Source organism: Thunnus maccoyii, chromosome 12, assembly GCF_910596095.1.
Source record: "Thunnus maccoyii chromosome 12, fThuMac1.1, whole genome shotgun sequence".
NCBI lineage: Eukaryota > Metazoa > Chordata > Actinopteri > Scombriformes > Scombridae > Thunnus > Thunnus maccoyii.
In genome coordinates, this window is record NC_056544.1 from 12,783,263 (window position 1) to 12,804,272 (window position 21,010).

The window sequence follows — 21,010 nt, forward strand, 5'->3', positions numbered from 1 at the left end:
ACAGACAAAAGTGGAGAAAAGAACTGCACAAAGGCGGATGAGATAATCATGTAAGACTAAAGTTTCACTAAAATTCAACAATCAAATTCTGTTGAGACAGCAATAAAATACAAAAGCTAAGATTTGACCTCCTACCTGCAGCACTTGCCCCCCCATCCAAAAACATGTATTCATGCATTTCTCATGCAAATTCAGGAAGTTCACATCAGCTCTCCTGACTCAGCATATTCCAGACCGAGAAGAGCAGGTTGAAGGCCTCAAGGCAATCAATACCGACTCAATACCAAAGGCAAATGAAAAAAAGCTTCACTGCAGAGAAGAGCAGATGCTACAGCACAACTCAATGTACGCACATACACACACACACACACACACACACACACACCACGCACCGATTCACACTCTCAGCCTCGCTCACGCCTACATCTCCACACGGTAAGAAGGTCGATACTAAGCAGCTGAAGATTCTCCCAGCTCATATGTTAGGAATCCTTTGGGTCCAATTAATGTCAGCCAAGGCAGTTTCTTCTTACCTGCGTCAGCGAAACGGCGGTCCCCAGGCCCAGTCACATACCATAACACTATTCACTTCTGGGATAATGGCCGGACTGCTAATGAGGGTTCTGCTCCCCATCATAACCCTCTGATCATCTCCATCGCTCCGATCCAAACGTTTTCAGAGGAATCGCTTCACAAATCTTCTTAATGCAGATATGTAGAATATGAACAATGTGAGAAACGCCTGTACAGAGGTCAGTTTTATTGTCCATGATCTGTTACAGTACTGTGAACTTCTCCCATGTGTGGCCCCTTAATGGGAATCAAACACCACCTTGAGTGTTTTTATGTGCCGCACCATCAGCACCAAGAAACAGTCTTATCCTCTCTCATATTTTTCTCTCCGCTCCTCTTGTTTCTTCTCGTTCTCCAGTTCCAGGTCACATCAGAGCACGCTTTGTTCTCCTGCTCAGTGGTGGACGTGTTCTCTCAGCTCAATCAGAGCTTTGAAATCATCCGCAAACTGGAGTGTCCAGACCCTCAGATTGTCGGCAACTACATGAAGAGATTCGCCAAGGTGACTTTCACGTTCAAATTCTTGCAGAGAATGTCTTTACGTTAGCAGTGACTTTTATGTAACATACAGTATTAATGTGTGATTTCTTTCTGTATTTGTGCACTCATTCCTTTCTTTTGTTTCTCTCTCTTAGACCATCGGTAATGTCCTGCTGTCCTACGCTGACATCATAGCAAAGGACTTTCCAAATCATGTCAAGAAGGAGAAAGTGGTAGGTGGCTTACACAAATGTTTTAATAGAAGACAGACACAGAGGAAAAGTTTGGTGCAACAAGGTATCAGGTGGAAATTTGTGTCAGGGGGATAAAGAGTGGTGATAATTTAATTTGAGCTCCATCAAGAATCAGTTTTGAGATGTATGCATTGTGGTGTACTATATGTGGTCAGGTTAATTAAATTAATTCAGCACAATAGACCACACTTTAGCGTAATAGCCGTGCCCAGGTTGCAATGTTTCAGAGTAAATTAGGGCTGTGTAATTAGCTGAATGTGGTGTCGGCTCGGGGGAAAGTGGGCTGCACTCCCAGAGAGACCAGGAGCCCCGGAGGAGCAGTAATTACTGAAAAGTTGAGCTTCTCCTGCCCTGCATCACTAAGAGTGTTTTCGCCAAAGAAGCAATAAAAAAAAGTTAGGAGGACGAACCTTGATTGATTACAATAAAAAGCTAGGAGCAGACAGAGAGAGAGTGAAAGAGAGAGAAGTGTGTAATGATTTTTCTGTCTCTCCTCAGCCATGTATCATCATCAATAACATCCAGCAGCTGAGAGTCCAGTTGGAGAAGATGTTCGAGGCCATGGGAGGCAAAGACGTAAGTTTCCATACATGCAGCTTTTGTTGTGATTGTGCCAATTTGACATCCATGTATTCATCCTATTTATCTTCTTCCAGCTCAATGTGGAGGCTAGTGACTTTCTGAAGGAGCTGCAGAACAAACTCAACAACGTCATGGACGACCTCAGCCACATCTTTGCCGTCAGGTGGGTGTGTCTGTTTGATTCCTGCCTGGAACAAAGAGATTCTGCGACCAGCCTCTTTAGCTGATGTCAAGGTCTGTTGTTGTGTTGTTAGCTTCCAGCCCCAGATTGAGGACAATGTGAGGCAGATGGGGGACATACTTGCCCAGGTCAAGGGTCAGACTGTACCGGCCAATGGCAGCGTGGTTCAGGAGGCGGACAACGTCCTTCAGCCCATCATGGACTTCCTGGACAGCAAGTGAGTCGGGCTGGATATCAAATATCAATACTTTTTGAGCACCGACCAAATGTGTCTGCAGCATCCAGTTCCAGTATCAAAAACTGGCAAGCATTAATAGTTGGCATTCAGTGTTTGTTCACATTCTTATTTCCCAGCTTTAATCAGATTTTCCTTGATGTTAATCAGAAAATCTGAAAAATCTGTAGAGTTTAGACTTTGTTTAGAGAAAGTTCTTGTACGGATGCTTTTCCTCAAATAACTGTAGTTTGGCATATTTTGCTAAATGAAAAAGGGGGTTTATTAAAACACATAAAGATTTTTTTTCAATTGGTGCTGAAATTCAAGTTAATTTTTTTAAAATAATACCCAACGCCCACAAATACTGTTCGTATTTAATGGTCATAACAGTCAGTTTGTCAGTTGAGAGATTGTGTGTTTTTGTATTTCAGCCTGTCGCTGTTTGCTAAGATCTGCGAGAAGACAGTTCTGAAGAGAGTGCTGAAGGAGCTGTGGAAACTGGTGATGAACACAATGGAGAAAACAATCGTTCTTCCTACGCTCACTGACCAGACGGTATGTAATAAACAATGACATACTCACTTTATTTCCACTTCTTGCCAAACACTCTTTTTCTGAATTTCAATTCCTTTCAATACAGTGTCCCATTGTGATTATACATTGACCATCTATCTCGACATGACCTAATTCTCTCTCCCTTCCTTCTTTAGGTTATTGTAAGTATGTGAGTGTGCAAGCATGTGTGTGTGTGTATGTGTGAGTGTGTGTCTCTCTTTAAGCATGAAGAAACATCACTAACAGTCCACACTTCACAGAACAGAGGGAGCCTCAACACCACCTTCTGTAGCCTTTGTCACAGTTGTATTCCTCCTCTCTTTGTGTGGATATCTAAGCTAACCTTACATACTACACTACCTGTCCAAAGCATTTAAACGTTCTTTCTCTCCCTCTTTGAAAATTACTCCCAAAATTGAATCGTTCACCCAGTTTCAATTGCGATCTACATTATGAGAGTAGCTACTTGTTTCCCCTTCACTCTTGAGGCTCATTTCTTGTTTCTCCTACTGAACTGTCTTCACCAAACCTCCAGAACTCACCTCTCACTCTGCAAATCTTCCTCACCTGCACATCTCTCAAACACCCCTCTTTCTTGACTCTACTGTACTCACCTGTCTGTCCGTCTCTGCTTGACAGGGCACCCAGATGATCTTCAATGCTGCTAAGGATTTAGGCCAGCTTTCCAAGCTCAAGGTGATAAAACGGAAGGAAGCAAAATTCCTAACAATGAAATGTTACTATAATGAATAATTCAACAGTTGTAGTGGTATAAACTGAGGGCTTTGTTTGTCTGTTCTACAGGAACACATGGGCCGAGAGGAGGCCAAAGCTCTGACTCCTAAACAGTGTGCAGTAATAGAGCTGGCACTGGACACTATTAAGGTATGATAATGATCGGTAGACACATTACTGCTCTTGATTCTTATGTTTTTTTTGTTATATTTTGATTTGGTTACCACTAAAAATACTTAACTAACAGGAACAGGAAATTTCCCTGGAGCGCTCACTAATAGAGATAGATTTATACTCTGGTTTTAGGTTCAGATTCACTTTGTGTAGCTGACAACAGTATGTTACTTAGGCAAATACAGTGAATCTATGGGCTCAAAATCATTCAAAATGGAATGCTCTTCTCTGTTGCACAACCTACAATATTCATCTTACCTCTGTTATTGGTAAAATATGTTATTTGTTATTTTTAGTGTCAAATTTCTGATGAACTGACATAATACTTTGTACACTGCACACTACTGAAAATACCTGTTTGGTGTTTGAGTTACCAAACCAGCTTCAAATCATCCTGGTTTTGCTTCAAAGGTCCAACGCTGACAAGGTTGTTGCACACCACAAGGCAGTTTCGTCACACCCAAGTTTTTCCACTTAGAGCTCACAGTGTCTTCTCACTGTCTATCTGTTTGACACATACTTATCTAAAATGCATGTGTCATGTTGTACCTGTTATGCAGCAATACTTCCATGCCGGTGGTGTGGGCCTGAAGAAAACATTCTTGGAAAAGAGTCCAGACCTGCAGTCTCTGCGCTACGCCTTGTCTCTGTACACACAGGCCACAGACAAACTCATCAGGAAGTTTGTCCTCTCACAGAACGCTCAGGGTACAACTTCAAACACACACACACACACACACACACACACACACACACACACACACACACACACACACACACACACACACTGTCACACAGCAGGTTCAAACAATTTCACACAAAAATGCATTCAGTTACTCTCAAAGAGCTCTGCTGCCTTTTCTTACTATTACTATAGTTTATGGAATTAAATGGGATTATGGGATTAAATAGAATAATTTGCCTACAGTGTTGAGAGAAAATGTTTCATTTCACTTTAATTAGTTACAGAAAAAAAGGCTTTTTGCATTTGCTGGTTTTAGTTATATACAGAATAAATGTCCACAGAAGGATTTTAGATCAGCAGAAAATGAAAGAAGGACACTGTAGTCATCCAGGTATTGAAACCACTTCATTCATATGCAGATATTATTACTTCCCACATACACACACCCCACCTTGCCTCTTAACCATTTTGTGTGTTGTGCTTTCTACATGCTGTCCTAACGAACATCTTTTTTGTTATTCTGCTGTCGTCCTCTGTCTCCTCTCAGTCCATGGAGGGAAAGGGATCAGGTACTCAGCAAATGAAGACACACCACCGGAGAAACGTACGTGTCAGCAGTGTTATGTAAAAGTTGCATGTCCCACAGCAGCTCAGACATCTGTGTGATCAAACTGCCAAGAGACAAACGATAACTCGAGACAGTTAGCAGCCCATGGCACAGCCTCAACTCTCCCTCTGCCTCTTCTTCTTTCTCTTCCTTTTTACTTTCCTGTTCAAGCTTCTTTTAATTATTTAACTAAGAAAAAGTATGACTCATGCATAGTAATATTTGTGGAGGATGAAGTTTGTATTGTATTTAGAGTGAGCACAGAAAGATAATGTCCAAAACAGCAGACCAGGTGTGAGCTTGAATGTAAGCACCGCAGTGACTTTGAGCACTTCTCTAGAAACTTGCGGTTTGGATTCTTTCAATTTCATCTCCTTTTTCTTTTTCCTTCTTTCAAAAGCTGCTTTACTCAGCCAAGTCCTGCTCATCTGATTATAACAGAGAACATGTGTGTGTGTGTGCGTGTGCACGCGTGTGTGTGTAGTTTCAGCATGTTTAAATTTAGTTCACAATGTGCTGATGCATCCCAATTCTTCAAGTCATAAATCTCAGTTGTGCTACATTGCGGACTGTGAAACACACCACTTACGGCCATCTCAGGTTTCAATCAACCACTTACTGAGTGTGTCTTTACAGCATCTGGAGTGGATGCAGTTGGAGAGGTGGTCATGCACGTGGACATCTTACCCCAACCTAACGGAGAACATAAGATCAGTGTCAAAGGTAAAAAAAACAGTGCACCCCTGTCCTATTTTAAAAAAAAACCAATATCTGCATTCTTCTTCTATGTTCTGTTCTTTTCCTCTCTCACCTTCCTTCTTTGTCTTACTTAACTCACTTTCTTCCTCCAGTGGTGGCTGCTAATGACCTGAAATGGAAGGCGCAGGGTTTCCGGCCCTTCGTGGAAGTCTACATCATCGGTCCTCACCTCAGTGACAAGAAGAGGAAATTTGCAACTAAGTCCAAGAACAACACCTGGTCACCTAAGTTCAATGAGAGCTTCCAGTAGTGAGTATCTCTCTTTGTAGTTCAGACATCTTTGTACCAGGAGATCCAGAGCTGAGAAGGTTAACTGTGCACTGATATTGATATGAACCCACTTAAAACACCCTTAACGAGGCATGTAACGTTTGCTGTCTTATTTCAGCTCCCTGGGTACCGAGGTTGGTCCAGAGAGCTACGAGCTGCAGGTGTGTGTGAAGGACTACTGCTTCGCCAGGGAGGACCGCACCGTTGGCATGGGTGTGCTGCAGGTGAAGGACATAGCCAACAAAAACAGCGTCACCTGCTGGATGCCGCTGGGCAGGCGTGTCCACATGGACGAGACGGGCTTGACGGTGCTGCGCATCCTCTCACAGCGCAACAACGACGATGTGGCGAAAGAGTTCGTCAAGCTCAAGTCGGACCAGCGCTCAGCAGAGGAAGGACGCAGCTGAAGGAGCAAGGAAGAGGAGCGCATATGTGCACAAAAACACCAGACGTACCTGATAGACATAGTATTATGCACACATATAGTTCTCCCACCTTCATAGATAAGACAACCATGTGCAATACACAAGCACACACATGAAAATGCTCTATTGTACATATATCTGCATACATTATGCAACATTTACATTGCAACGTTATCAATGCAAACATGGAGGAATATGTTTATACAAAAAAAAATCATATTTAATTTTGAATATTTCGACAGCTGCCCTACTCAGACCTCTCGGTTTCGGGTTAGCCACACATTAGCGAGCACTTGTCAATCCCTCACTCAGCCTTTCCTATAACACATCACACCTTTTATATGCTGTACATTTAGATGTGAAATAATGCAACGCAGACAAACAAAACCATGTGAATAGTTTGAGAACGACCACTTTGCACTTTTGCTTCTCTGTGTCTTCAGGAGAGCAGTCCTCGCCCAGCTACGCTCTGTCCGTCTGTCCGCTTGCCTGCCTGACTGTGTGTCGTTCTTCCAGTCTGTCGTCCCCCCCTCCAATCCCCTCCTCGCCCTCGTTTGCTCTGCGTAGTCTTTCCATGGTGTGATGTGTCGTGTAAGTTTGAGTTCAGGCACAGATCTAAGATCAGCTTCCTAATGCCCAAAAACCCAAATAGAGAAAAACCACAACACTGACCTTAGATCAGTGTCCAGGGGCAACGTCACTGCTAGTCTGTCCTGTAATGTACTAACGTCCTGCATGTTGACCCCCCAGGAACACTGTGATTCACTTTCCTGTAACCATGGCAACTGTTCCCTTCCTCCCATCAGAGATGGGTGCCTCCAATATTTTACCTGTGTGAGCATGGTGCATATAACCCCGGTACAATAAGGTTTTATAATTACGATCTGACTCACCTTCCTCATCATGAAGAAAAACACGCCAACAGTGGAAGAAAAAACGCTGAGTCTGATATGCGATGTGTCGGAAGAGGCAGAAGTCGCGGCCACTTTTTCTCACTTCACATCACGACAACGGAGCAATACCCCAGCATCTAACACATCCACACCCCTAGAGTGCACATTAACTCCAAAAAGGGCTACGGGATCAGTGGACTGGGACGTCAGTTTACGCACTAACACATACTGCCCATGCTTCTTGTTTCCCCCACGTGCCCCAACCAACCACCCACCCTCCTACCTGCTCTGCCATAAAAATAAAAAAAAAACACGGCCACACTGCAGACACGCTAGGATTCAGAAAGTCTTTCATGAGTGACACTGTGGAGGAACTTTGAACAAATCCACGTGAAGTCCAGAGGACACACGACGATGCTCAGCGGAACACTCGTCCTCCTGAACGCCCGCACACGTATCCAAACTCATCTCTTAAAGGCAATAGTGGTTTGTTTGTATGTTCACTGAACCTCGTGGATTTTATGAAGAACAAACCCTCTGTGAACACTGCTGTGTCTTTTTGTTATTGTGTGCCTGCATGTGTGTGAAGGTGTGTGTGTGTGTGTGTGTGTGAGTGTGTGTGTGAGCTGCAAAATGGGCTATGAGATTGTGAGCAATATATTGTATCTACACACCCAAAATGTATGCGCTGTCAATATAACTACAGGAGAACCAACCGCAATATCCAGATCCAAGGAATGGGAGACTTATGATTCTTTTTGGGGGTATTTTTTGTATATCGCTGAGATATTTTCTTTACGGACTCATAAAAATGCCCGTTCCTGTTGGAAGTGTGCACGCTTTTTCTCTGAAGCACCAGACATATTTTATGGATAAGAGAGAGGGAATGTGTTTTGTCCTTAAATTACTATTTGCCTTTAGTAGGACCAAATTTGCACGAAGCAGAGCTCATGTTTGTTTGTTTGTTTTTTCAAAGAAAGAAGCCATCAGAGTCACCACCAAGAATTTTATGGTGTTCAAGTATTAGTTTCAGTCTTGTCACGTGTGTTGATGAACCCTTTTACCTTTCACTGCAAAAAGGTGAGCAAACACTCACGATCGTAGTCCAGCTTGTCTTGTGGTCTCTTTGTGAAACTTAATGATGTCAGTGACAGCGAGTAAAAACGCTGCAGGAGCTTTTCCTGTTGCTGTGTGGAGACATCACTGCTGGCCTGTCACGTGTTGTCTTTTAATGATTACTGTTGAATTCTTACCAAATACAAATCCTCTGAATGTTATTTATCCTCCAGCAGAGCCTTCTGTCTGCCATCAAAGGGATAGTTCAATCCAGAGCCGCCTCATGCCTTTTCGATTTAGGCCTCCAAATTTCACTCAACACATACAAACATTGAATAATGCGTTAAATTTTTGGGTGAACTAGCCCTTTTAAAAAGGAGCTTGCCGTGCAGTTACATTGTTTTAATATGTTGTCGTCTAAGCAATCCCAGGTTACAGCCGAAAAAGCAACAAAAAAAAAAAGAAAAAAGAATTGATCGTCCGGTTCGGGGGCTTGTTGGTTGCCTGCTTCATGTGCGTACACACACACGCACTGACGACACCTACACACACATACATACACACACACACACACACACACACACACACACACACACATCTACACACCAATCTATGCTCAAGCACAAAGGGGCACATGTAAGATGACACACATGCATGCATGCACGCCGACACAACTCTTGTGGAGACCAATGATGCCCACCCTGTGAATAGAATCAACTACAATTGCATGATGGGAAACTTTATTGTGCCAGCACGTGTCTCTTTGATGTTTTATTTTCTCCGTTTTTAATTTCCAAACCTGTGTAATGATAAATCATCAATGTGTTTTTGTTTTTGTTTTTTTTCTTTTCCAAAAGGCTTGTGAATATGTCATCTGTAACCAATATGAATGTAGTGTGAACACAGAATTCGCATGAGAGAATTATTTTCTACTGAGGATGTTTCTAATTTGTTTCTTATCATTATTGATCGTTCTTTAATGAGGATGAAGTGGAACTGGAATGCAGCCCGATTGTGATCTGCTTCCTATTAAAAGGACATTTGTGTCACAATCTAACCTTTTGCTTTATTTTTCCTTCTTGTACTTGAGAATCATGTTATTGCAGCTTGATTTGTGAGTGGGAAATATGTTTTCATTTAGTTATTGTATCCAAAAAACATAAATTATCCAATTTAAGAATGTTTAATTGGAGTTTTTATGCAACAAGTTAAGAACAATTTCAATCTTCACCTCTGGAAAAAAAAAAGCCAGACTCAGACAGTGTTTTTTAACAGATGCTGCAGATGGGGACAGCAGGGTGTTATTGACACAAACCTTCAGCTGGAACAACCGGCTTCCACTTCAGTGAGCACTCAGTCTGTTCTCAGCGTGGCCTCTGACCTCCCTGTGGAGGAGGGAGGGAGATATCACACATCACCACTTTACACAAGTTGAAACAGATGCTTTAGCTCCTTCTCATTAGTGGAGAAAAGGAGAGGCTAATTTTTTTTTTAGTTTTGGCAAATCTAGAGCAAATGTCTGCAGGAATTTTGAACTCATAAATTAGTGTGAAAAAGTATTTTTCTTATTCTGGCTGAAATGTTTAAACTTCCTGTAGATCAAAGAAGAGTGTAACCCTGGTGAACAGTTTGTGCTTGTCACGCTACTTTTCGTGATTGGTTAATTTGTCAGTTATTTTCCTCAATTAATCAATTCATTATTTGGTCTATAAAACATCTGAAAATGTATTAATATTCATCCAACAACAGTCCAAAACCTCAAAATGTTTAATTTACTATGATGTAAGATGAGGAAAAGCAGCAAATCCTCACATTATTGAAGCTGGAAGTTTCCATTATTTTGAATTTTCACTTGAAAAAAATGACTAAATGAGTAATCAATTAAAATAGTTGCCAATTCATTTAGTCTAATCAATTAATCATATCAGCTCTAGTTCAGTTTATTAAAGGTCAGAAAAGTTTTTAAAAATGCCACTCATGATTTAAATATTAAATTTGCAATGAGATAAAACAGAGAAAACCCTGCACAAAGACCCAGCAAAGCTTTCAGAATCTTGAACGCTGACGTTCTTGCCTGATAAATGACTGTTATTAAAATTGATTCATTTTCTGTCAATCAACTGACCAAAGATCGATGAATCTTTTCAGCATTACTTCTAATCGTAGACTGTACACATACTCAGCCTGTGCTTCTGACAATATAATGCATTTCATTGCCTACTCAAATCCATTTAAATGTTAGATTTAGGCCAAACTGACTGTAGAAATAAAACTCTTCTGGACTTGGATGTAAACATGTAAGAACTTCAGGATGCCTTCATCTGCTGCTGCTGCTGCTGCTGCTGCTGCGTCTATGCTGCCATCCTGTGGCAAAAATGCAGCCGCTGCACATTTCCACTCTGCACTGGGCAGAAATAAAGACACAAGACTCAAAAGATCATTTTACAGTAAAAAAATGAAACCAAAAACAAGACTTTATTAAAGAAGCATAAAAAATAAAACTCTTGATACATTTCTCATAACCGTCAAGTCAGCTCAAATTATATGATTATACAATTCTCCCGGCTCACGGTTAAAAGGTCCATAAACTTTCAAATAAAATATATTTCAATTTTAAAATTTCTTCAATAATTTTCTCATTTTGTTATAAATTGCCTATATGTAGTACACAGGAAATAAGGAAAATAAAAAAATGGAAAATAAAAATAAATTTGAAGTAATAAAAAGGGTCACATTATTGTCTGGGATATTTAGGTAAGCAAATAAATTGTAAAAAATAAAATGTGTAAAAAGTCTTTTTTTTTTTATCTTAAAAATTATTAGCTAATGCCAGGTGGCTTGAAGACATGCAGATGGTTAACTTACAAATAATGATACATGTTCTTTAGAAACTACACTTATCTTCAATTAAGTCATTTTGCTTGTGAAAACAAGATCCCAATGATTGTATTCAGGATATTTACACACAGGTCAGGCCTGAAACCTAGTTTGCTGACGTTTACATTTTGGTTCTGCATACAAAGAGAATTAAAGCAAAAATAGGAGAGCGGAGGCTTGAGGGGTGTCTGTCACCCCTTATTGGCATGGCTCTCTTCGCATCCCCCCCTCTAATCACAAAAAAGGTCAGAGGTCACTGGCTAGCATGCCTCAGGAAACCCTGTTTTCAAACCTTTAGGAAGGAAATGGGGGAGGGGAATACGTTTGGCTAAAAGAAATTAAAAAAAAAAAATCAGCAGTCTATCTGAAAAAACTTGTACCTTTTTAACAATTAAACTACTGTACATGAACCCTAACATTCTCTCATTGGCCAGAAGCATCCTGGTGCAACGCCAGGATTTACATTAGACCCATCTGGCAAAGAAAAAATGACACATTTTATTTCCTCAACACGTCGACTTGGACAGTTTTAAGAAGGGCTACAGTTTTAAGGTTGGCCTCAACAGACTCACACAAACAGTCATGACCGATCTGTCCGTTCAGACACATTCGCCGCCCTGCATCTGTTCCGAGTGAACACGGGAAGAGACGAAAAGCGACGTTTGACATCGGAGCCCAACGAGGGGATGGGTTGCCGGTTTGGACGCAGCGAGGAGAATGAGATCAGGGTTGTCAGGTCTACAGTGCACTGAAGAGTCTGAGAACTAAACGGCCTCCAACTAGGGCTGGGCAATATACAGATACATCAATATCGTGAAATGAGACCGTATATCGTCTTAGATTTTGGATATCGTAATATGGCATTGTTGCAAGTGTCGTCTATTCCTGTTCTATTATTTGCATTTACTCACTTAGTCATTATATCCACATTACTGATGATTATCAAAAATCTTTTGTGAAAGCACCAACAGTCATCCCTACAATACTGTCTCAATATCGATATTGAGGTATTTGATCAAAAATATATGCATTTGATTTTGTCCATATCACCCAGCCCTACTACCAACCAGCTTTTGTTCATCACCGTGTTTCAGTAGAGAGTTGCACCAAAGCACCATGAGTTAGTCTTCACAAAGACTACCGGTTCGGCTCCTGGTTTAGAGTTTTCCTACACGTATGGACACATGAATCAGTGCACTGCTGCGCTCAACCAGGACAGCGGCTTATTAGTTAAGATTCCTCTGTGGAGCGACTGCCCTTCGTCACCTCAAGTAGCTAACGAACAGTCAGACAGCAAATAAGTTCAACATTATACTGACTGGAGCACCAAAGCACAGCAGCAACTGCACATTTTTTTTTTTTTTATCTGTGTGGCTTTGCCAATTATTTACTCAAGCAAGAGTTACCCTTTTTTCCTTAATATTAAAAACCCACAACCCTTCCTGACGTCCACACTGCAGCGTCCTACACTACACTAAGAGTATGCGATTTGAGGACCAGGTGATGACAGACCAATTAGAGAGAGAGAGAGAGAAAAAAAATCATTAACAACAAGAAGCAAAACATTCTGCAGCTGCTGGGATTTGAACACAAAGCGTGTCTGGAAGCCCTGGATGACCTAGCTACTAGCTGCCATAAAGGACAAGTTAATTCTTCTTCTACTGTGTGAGCCTGAAAACGTGATCATGTCTGTGCAGTCAGAGGAAGCCCTTAAGAATTAGGTGTGTCGCTTTAATTCAGTTGTCATGGCTTGTCTCATTCTATGAGCTGATTCCCAGTATGTTCAGAAGGGCCGCTAACGGCAACCGTGTACCATCACGTCGACATCGCCCAAATCACACATACAGTATTAACACTATAAAGGAGGCAGTTACTGCAAACTCACTGGATCAAAAAACAAAAACACAAAACACAAAACAGGATGCGACCGCCTCATCAGGAGTTACTGAGTAATGCTATGAAACACAGGACAAATCTCAAACAACTATCCATATAGTGCACTACATTTGGCCAGGAGTACGGCGCTATACGGGTACGACAGTGTGTCATTTGAGAGAGTGCCATACAGCTTTGCTGTGAGAGTGGGGTGGAAGACCAAAACTTAACAAAACAGTAAGAGCTGTTTCTTTTTTTTTTTCCTTTTTTTTTTTTTTAGAGGGGAGTTTTACAGTGCATGAAAAAAACAAACGGTTTAATCGAGCCCCTTATTATTGTTTCATGTGGGAGGAGACGTCTCTCCCTAACCAAGACCCCTTATTGGACAAAACATTCACGTGTGACATCAGAAAAGCCCTATCTCATCCTAGAGTTCAAAATATGTCTGTTAGCCACACACTTGACAGTCAAGAGTCAAAAAAAAAAAAAAAAAAAACTAGTAGAAAACACTAAATAAGCCGATCTAGATGTAACAGACAGAGGATGTGAAGGGGAGAGAATGTCCTGGTGTGGATGGATCGGAGCGACGCTTTCCTATAAGACTGTGAGGGAAGTTGAAGGAGAGGGGCGGTGGGACAGAAACCTTCTCATGGTGATGACACACAATGATGCCAATGTGAAGAATAGCATGAGTGGGCGCAACCACCCAGAAACACACACATGCAAACACACACACGAGAGAGAGAGAGAGAGAGAAAGAGAGAGAGAGAGATGTAAAGGGATTGTCAGGCAGCCCAAACGTACAGAAAACTGACCTCAGTCACATTCCTTCAGTATCATTAATGGTACGTTTCTACGTTGTTGTTTTTTTGTTTTTTTTAAAAAAAGGATCATTAATGTGAATCAATGCGGGAACCACATTTGAAATGTGGGGCAGACTCATCCAAATCCATGTTATTGAATTTGATCATGTTTGCTTCTATTAACAGCATTCATTTGGCATTACTGATGGCTAATTTCTATTATGTGGCAATGAGAAACTGGAATTCATCCTCAAGAGGTCTCTTGGGTGTATTGTTCTGCTAGGTGCCTGACTACATGCCGACCTTTAAAAAAGTTCCAAGCGTACGGAAAAATAGCGACCCCCCCGCCGCTTAATGTCACAAACAGCATGAGTGAGAGCAGAGGAGAGAGAGAAAGCAAGGGATTGTTGGAACAGTTTTGCGTCCTGTCGAGAACGTTAAAATAAGGAGTAGAAAAGTGCAGGCCTCGTTGACAGCTTCATCGAAAAATATCTGTTAAGTACAAAAGTGTCAAAAGGAAAGGCTGTGAGAGAGAAAGCAGGCAGAGATCTGAATAAGCCAGAATGAAGAAAATGTCGAGACAGACCGACGGCCGGCAGCCCGAAGCGACGTCGAGCTGAGCGGGCTGCTCCGGGTCAAAATGAAGGCCTGAAGAGAGATAAGACACTAGTTTCCTTCCATAAGTTCACCGCCGAGAGACTGTCTGAGCCCCAACTGTCTGCAGACCAGTTTCAATTAACTTCACTCTGAAAATAAGTCATTGTCATTATTATTATTGTTATTATTAATCTTGACAGTTATCAGCAATAAATCAACATCCGTATAGTATCATCATCTCTATTAATGCATTTATTATGGTCCATCGTGTGTGTGAAGGTTATTAGTGTGAATCCTTCCATCGCCGCCGCTGCCGCCACAGCTGGTGCCCCACTCCAGTCTTCTTCCTGCCCCCCCACCCTTCAATATGTCCCCCCTCCCCCTCCCCCTGCCATTAGGAGAAGATGCGGATGCACTGTGTGGTGGGGGTGTGGCAGACGGGGCACTCTGGCTCAGCTGACTGGCAGATTTGCCCAGCGCACTCCATGCAGAACAGGTTGTGGCCACAAGGCACCAGGGCTGCTGTCACCTCACTCTCGAAACACACAAAGCAGTCCCTGTTGACCCCGGGGCTAACGCCAACCAGGCCCACGACCCCGGGGCCGGAGCCGCCTTTCAGCCGGCTCAGCATCCCAGAGCTGAGGCCCACTCCGCTGCTGCCTCCCTCGGAGTCAGTGGGCGAGCCGCCAGGCAGGGAGGAGGCCGAGCAGGAGGAGTACCCGGTTGATGAGCCGCCGGAGCTGGAGCTGGACGCTCCGGAGAAGGAGCCGCCTCCTGCACTGCCAGACTGTAGCCAGGAGAGAGTGCTGAGGGGGTCGCTCTGGGCACGACGGGCTAACGGATGATCCAGGGGGCCCACACCCGTGTCCTGAGGCAGAGTTGGAGACAATCGTGGAGTGATGGCGCCACCACTGAGGCCGCTGCTGTTGCGACGTAGAGGCTGCTGCTGCTGGGAGGAGCCGGCCGTCTTATTGCCTGCTCCTCCGTTAACAAAAGGTGCCCAGATGTTGGAAGCACTGAACTCAAAGCCCAGTTCATCTGAGGAGGGCAGCCCTGGGGTGGAGTCGCCCCCGAAAGTGAAACCTCCTCCAGCACTGCTGGAGCCTGTGCTAAAAGGGCTGGTGGGGCTGCCTCCCTCGTTGGTCTTGCGGGTGTTGCTGAAGCTGTCTGAGCTCATCCCGCCGTTGTGCGAGTGATAGGCGACTGAGGAAGACACCTTCCGGCCGGAGGAGTGGTGCATGGACATGGGAATAGGAGGAGGTGGGGAGGGTGGAGGAGGAGGGGGCGCAGAATGATGGTTGGCAGCCCTGGACCACAGAGATGCCCCCAGCCCTCCGCTCAGGGCGCCTAAGCCTTCTAGACTGACGTCAGTGCCGTTAGTGTGGAAGTCGTTGTCTCCCTGCAGGTCTACAAAGGTTCCAGTTCGCAGGGTGATGTGGGTCTCGATCTCCTCTCTTGCTCGGTCCACGTTCTCGGGCATGCCGGTCACCTCAAACACCGGGTCCTTCTCTCGACTGGGTGTCACAATGTAGGTGTGAGTCTGCTGCTGGATGCGCTTGATAGTTGCTCCCTTTGGTCCAACAACCAAACCAACTACTCTGTAGGGAACCCTCACCTGGATCGACAACAAGAGAAATATTTTAACATCTGAAAAAACTGAACTGTAGTTTTATGAGACATTAATAAAACTAACGTTGAGAAAAACAGCATGATGACTGAGCTACAGAAGCTTAAGTACCTGTATGGTGGTCTGTCCGGGTAGGTGTGGTGGTCCAGGGAGAGAGCCTCCTCCTCCAGGTCCTCCAGCTTTGCACCGGGACGCCCGGATCATAGAGAAATGCTCCGCCGCAGAGACTATTTCACGTTTGGCCATCTCCACGTCCTCCCTACGTCCAGTCACAATGAATACTGGTTCCTCGCCTCTCACTGGAGTCTTTATATAGGTGTTTGTCTTGGCACGCAAGGCCTTGATCTTACAACCTGGAAGACGTACAAGCACACAAACATCACTTAAGATATTCAACAAAGTGCCAAAAAACTATACACACACCTAAAGATTTCCAAACACATTTACTTAAAAAACAAACACAGATCGGTGTGATTATGTCACGGACACAAACAGGAAGTGTTTTAACTGCTTTAAAGATGTACTGATTTGATGTATATAATTTTGATGTTGGTTTGGTTATTTATTTTTTGTGCAGGATGCTTTGTGCGTACTCGGGGAGGCATGCCATCTTAAACATGGCTTCTCATTGTGATCCATTGCTGTCACCCACCTGTGTTCACTCATCAATCAGGATTGGGTTACACCCGCTGCCAAGTTTATAAAATGTTAGCTTGATGTTTGTTCATCCTTTTGTACCCTGATGAAGACCTTTATGGTCGAAACTGGTCGGTTTTTTATTGCAAGTAGCCATGATTGAATAAAGGCTTTTTATCTCAATCCCAGTGTTTTTTGTTCCTGCTCCACACATGAGTGCCTGAAGTTTGTTTTTCCCTTCCATGCTTTAAAGATGTGAGGAAAACTGAATCAACACCTCTTTAAAACTGCTTCAACGACTGAGCATTACTAACCTTCATGACGAAGGGATTTATCGCAAGGATGTTGCATTATTAGACTGTATCAGTTTTAGCTGGGCAGACCAAATAAACTGGCAACTCAGTGTTTATATAATTAAAGTGTGTTTTGATTTGTTTACACATATGAAAAAGATACAAATTGATATACACAGAAACAACAAAAAGATGTAATGAGGTGCAAAAAACCCTTAAGGGGCTTGATCAGGGCGCTCTGATGCATTACACAATTAAAAAAAAGTAAAAAAAACATTATAAGGATGGAAAAGGTGATTGTTATATAAACAAACAGAAAACAGTTCCTATACATTTCTGAATATGCAGTTTATCACTGCTAATAAATCAGCATGCTCATGTCCAGTGTGCGCAGCTGTGTTGAATCCTCAAAAACAAAAATATACACTTCTTTTTAAATATGGTGACTGACCATCTTAAAATAACATATCAGAAAAAAAACAAAGGGAGGATAAACGAGGAGCCTGTCTGCTTAAATATACTTGTCAGTGGCTGATGCACTGCTCATGTTGTCAACTCATGATGCTCCAGCAGCATCGACCGAGCGGCGCTGTGTCTTTAAATATGGACGCTTCATTCCCGGCGACCAATAGGACGCGCGGAGTGTGATGTCATCCTGAGAAGCAGAAAGCATGGCTTTTTCAAACAAAGAGAACAATGCCGTATAACGCTGCCGCGGCCGCGACCACCGGAGCAAACCCACAACACGAGTCGGTGCAAAGCGTTTAGTGTTAAAATGATAGAAAATTGGGGGAAATAAAAATGACACGTGTAACGCGGAGCGGCTACATCCGCGAGCATCTGCAGACAGACAGGCAGAGCTGGGTGCAGGGCGTATCACCGCCCAGTCCCGTGTTTGTGCGCCTGCTGCCCCGTTTCAAGCCTTAAAAATCTCCTCCGCACAGCCGATAATCCTCCACTGTTATCACATATATAACTTAAGATTGTGAGTACGGTGTTTAAAGTGGCCGTTCTGCATCTGTGACACACAAAATCTGCATATTTCGGTTCATTTCCTTTGTTTGGTGCAGGCTGCTAGACATGTCCAGACTCCCGACAATCTGCCGCTTTGTCTGACCCTCTCCCACCCCTCCCCCTCCCTCCTACTTCAACCAACACACTTTCAGTCTAAATACTGTTTTTAAAAAAAATAGATCAAGATGATGAAAATAAAGCAGGTGTGTTATTTTCAGGGAGAAGCCGCATTATGCTGGCATTAAAAAAAGATCCAAACACTGAGGAGCAGGGCACCAAGCAGCAGGCTGTGAAAGTTCAGCAGCCAGCCACCCAAACAAAGAACAACCAGGCGGCATGCTGCCTGTGTAAGCTGGCCAAAAAAACATAAACACACAAATAAATCCTCACACACACACACACACGCACTCCAGCTCTTACCTTGTCTCCCAACTATCTCCGCCACATGTTCAGAGCTGGGGACAGGCACACACTCCGTCATGTTGACGCTTCTTTTCCTGCTGCAGAGGACGGAGCTTTGTTCCCCGTGGAGCATGGGGTGCGAGCCGGCCATGTGGTACCCGCCCGAGCCGTAGTACTCCGGGGATGGAGAGCAAGACGTCGGCGAGTCCCTGGACCCGCTGGGATGCTCCAGCATCTGTAGATCCACGTAGCCGCCTCCACTCACACCGTTACAACCCTCGGAGCCCGGAGCCGGGGTCCCGTCCAGAGGGTCCGCCACACAGTCCGCCTTCTCCAGGGCCATGAGTGACAGCTGGTCCAGGGCGAAGCGGAGCGCCTCTTGGTGGTCCTCTTCCCGGGACTCCTGGTCCGTTTCTCGGGGCAGACCGACCCCGCTGTGCTGGCTGCTGATCACCACGTCGTGGTCCATAATCTCGGGGTGGAATAAAGGGCTCGGCATAGTCTCTCCGTGGATCTCACATCAGATCACGGATGCCTGTTTGCTGGGAGTGAGGCTCACCCTCTTCTGAAAGGGAAAAAAATGAGTTAATACACCAAATTCAGATAGTTGTTTATGATTAAAAGAGTGGAGATGAGCAGCGATCACTCATAAACAATATCTTGCATGAACAGTGTCGGTTTGGGCGCTTTGCTTTGTCTGTTGTTGCTTCTTGTCTGACATCTGAAACCATCCGACAGGCTGCTTGTTTTGTCGGGATAAAGCTGCTTCTAAACGCCGGTCAAACACAGCATCTCCCTCCACACATAAGAAACACATTAGCGGCACTAACTTCAGTCACTCTTGTACGTGCTGGTTGAATTAGGAAAATCTGCCGGCTTTGGAAAAAAGTGGGATATACGCTGTTGTTAGCTTCAGCGAGCTAACAGGCGGCTCTCAGTCACGTTGTCGACCCCTTTGTTTGGGAGCAGCGCGGCTAGCTGCTAGCTCCGCTCCGACACTGGAGCCGGTGCTCGTTCTCAAAGCCGGCCGTGTTGATTTTTAAAATTAAACAAGCACTGAAACCACACGAACTTACTTTATGTTGCCTTTGTGTCGACGAGGTCCTCTCTCTTCGCTTGCCGCCCAGCTCTTGAGGGGGAAAAGATGAGGAGGTGGACGAGGAGGAGGAGGAGGAGGAGGAGGCAGCGCTAGTAGGAGCTAGTGAGCTAACTAGCAGGCTAAGTGGGGGGCGGAGGAGAAAAACGTTTAAAAAAGCGAAAAGAGGACACTGTTGTTTTTTTTTTTTCCTGTTTCTGGAGAGTCAACGCATGTTCCTGGGAGTGTCACTGGGTCTTCATTCTGCGCACCGTCAGGAGACCGCAGCTGAAATCCAAGACGAGCAGTTCCCTTTTTAGTTAAAAAACACACAGTGGCTGTTCTCGGCTCTGTGCTGCTGCCTGACCCCGCTCGGTCCGCCGCCTTTGTCTCGCCGAGCTCACGCCGCTCCGTCTCCCGCACACGGCACTGACGTCACCCGCGACACAACAATGGGTTCAAAGGCCACATGCAGCAAAAGGGGTGGAGGGGTGGGGGGGTGGGAGGGGGAGAGCGGCCACCGCTGCTGTCACTGCCATTGTGTCTGTCAGTCTGCAGGGCGAAGCTTTATTTCACCTTTATGTCTTATTGCGTCCTGATATGAGTGTCAATGCAATGATACATGTGTTAAAAAATAAATAAATAAAAATAAATGTGATCATAGTTATGGAGCACAAAAAATGACATAAGCATAAATGTAGACATACAGAAATAAAATAAATACATAAATGTAGAAATGCATAAATAAATTAATCAATAAATGCAGAGATACAGGAATAAATAAATGGCAGAAATGCATAAATAAATATATGAATAAATGTAGAAACCTGCCTAAATAAAAGATTCTTTATGGAAATGTAGAAAATAAATCCCAAGATATTGATTTAATTGTCCCTTTTCATCATTTATTTATGTTTTCAATTATTTATTTCTGCATTTATTTATTTTTTTGTTGTCATTTTTTGTGCTCCATACATGGCAGGGTGTGTTCATCATGGCTACCAATGAGACGTTCGGGATGCTCCAACTGAACTACTGATGCACACGCGGGCTGTGTGTCTGCATTTATTTGTTTGCTTGGTTAACAATGAAAAGATAAGCTGGAGGGCAATAGGTATATTCTTTTTTTTTTTTTTTTTTTTTTTTTTAAAAAGCATGTAAATACTTTAATTAAAAATAATCAAGGCACCACCAAGAAATCATTTGGAGGAGGGTCACATTTTTTCAAGTTTAATAGGGGAGATGCCCCCCTTAAGAACATTATTAATTTACTGAAAAGACACAAAGTGTTTGAATGTGATTCCAGTGTGTACAGTATCATTATGCATAAGCCAACACAGTCTGTGGGCTAATATGTTGATAGAG

The 21,010-nt window shown here is 43.6% G+C and overlaps 2 protein-coding genes across 5 annotated transcripts in view; one reads left to right on the forward strand and one right to left on the reverse strand.

Annotated features, from left to right (window-relative positions):
- Window positions 1-9,503, forward strand: part of LOC121908502 (protein unc-13 homolog A-like) — a 33,219-nt gene extending 23,716 nt beyond the window's left edge. For 2 of the 3 annotated variants that reach the window (XM_042428568.1, XM_042428569.1), the window contains 13 exons: window positions 932-1,075; window positions 1,209-1,286; window positions 1,806-1,883; window positions 1,964-2,052; window positions 2,144-2,287; window positions 2,719-2,842; window positions 3,482-3,538; window positions 3,647-3,727; window positions 4,312-4,459; window positions 4,984-5,040; window positions 5,680-5,766; window positions 5,895-6,051; window positions 6,191-9,503. In XM_042428568.1, coding sequence (XP_042284502.1) covers window positions 932-1,075; window positions 1,209-1,286; window positions 1,806-1,883; window positions 1,964-2,052; window positions 2,144-2,287; window positions 2,719-2,842; window positions 3,482-3,538; window positions 3,647-3,727; window positions 4,312-4,459; window positions 4,984-5,040; window positions 5,680-5,766; window positions 5,895-6,051; window positions 6,191-6,479 — 1,533 coding nt within the window. In that variant the 3' untranslated portion in view covers window positions 6,480-9,503. Of the gene's footprint in view, window positions 1-931; window positions 1,076-1,208; window positions 1,287-1,805; window positions 1,884-1,963; window positions 2,053-2,143; window positions 2,288-2,718; window positions 2,843-2,997; window positions 3,004-3,481; window positions 3,539-3,646; window positions 3,728-4,311; window positions 4,460-4,983; window positions 5,041-5,679; window positions 5,767-5,894; window positions 6,052-6,190 lie in introns of all 3 variants that reach the window. The other variant, XM_042428567.1, reaches the window with a different exon arrangement.
- A 4,462-nt stretch (window positions 9,504-13,965) lies between these two features.
- On the reverse strand, window positions 13,966-20,099 carry LOC121908781 (RNA-binding protein MEX3B). 2 transcript variants are annotated; one of them, XM_042429057.1, is made up of 4 exons: window positions 19,647-20,099; window positions 18,589-19,135; window positions 16,337-16,578; window positions 13,966-16,213 (listed from the first exon to the last, which is right to left on the reverse strand). In XM_042429057.1, the coding sequence occupies exons 2-4, from the start codon at window positions 19,067-19,069 to the stop codon at window positions 14,993-14,995; spliced, it is 1,944 nt and encodes a 647-aa protein (XP_042284991.1). In that variant the 5' UTR covers window positions 19,070-19,135; window positions 19,647-20,099; the 3' UTR covers window positions 13,966-14,992. The 2 variants fall into 2 exon arrangements, with proteins under 2 accessions (XP_042284991.1, XP_042284992.1); XM_042429058.1 differs by lacking the exon at window positions 19,647-20,099 and adding an exon at window positions 19,401-19,587.
- Between the last annotated feature and the right edge of the window lie 911 nt (window positions 20,100-21,010).

Coding starts and splice junctions, on each gene's coding strand:
- LOC121908781 (XM_042429057.1), bottom strand. CDS start 19,069: ATGCCGAGCCCTTTATTCCACCCCGAGATTATGGACCACGACGTGGTG. Junction 16,579..18,588: donor GGAGATAGTTGGGAGACAAG/GTAAGAGCTGGA, acceptor TACGTCTTCCAG/GTTGTAAGATCAAGGCCTTG. Junction 16,214..16,336: donor CCGGACAGACCACCATACAG/GTACTTAAGCTT, acceptor TTGTCGATCCAG/GTGAGGGTTCCCTACAGAGT.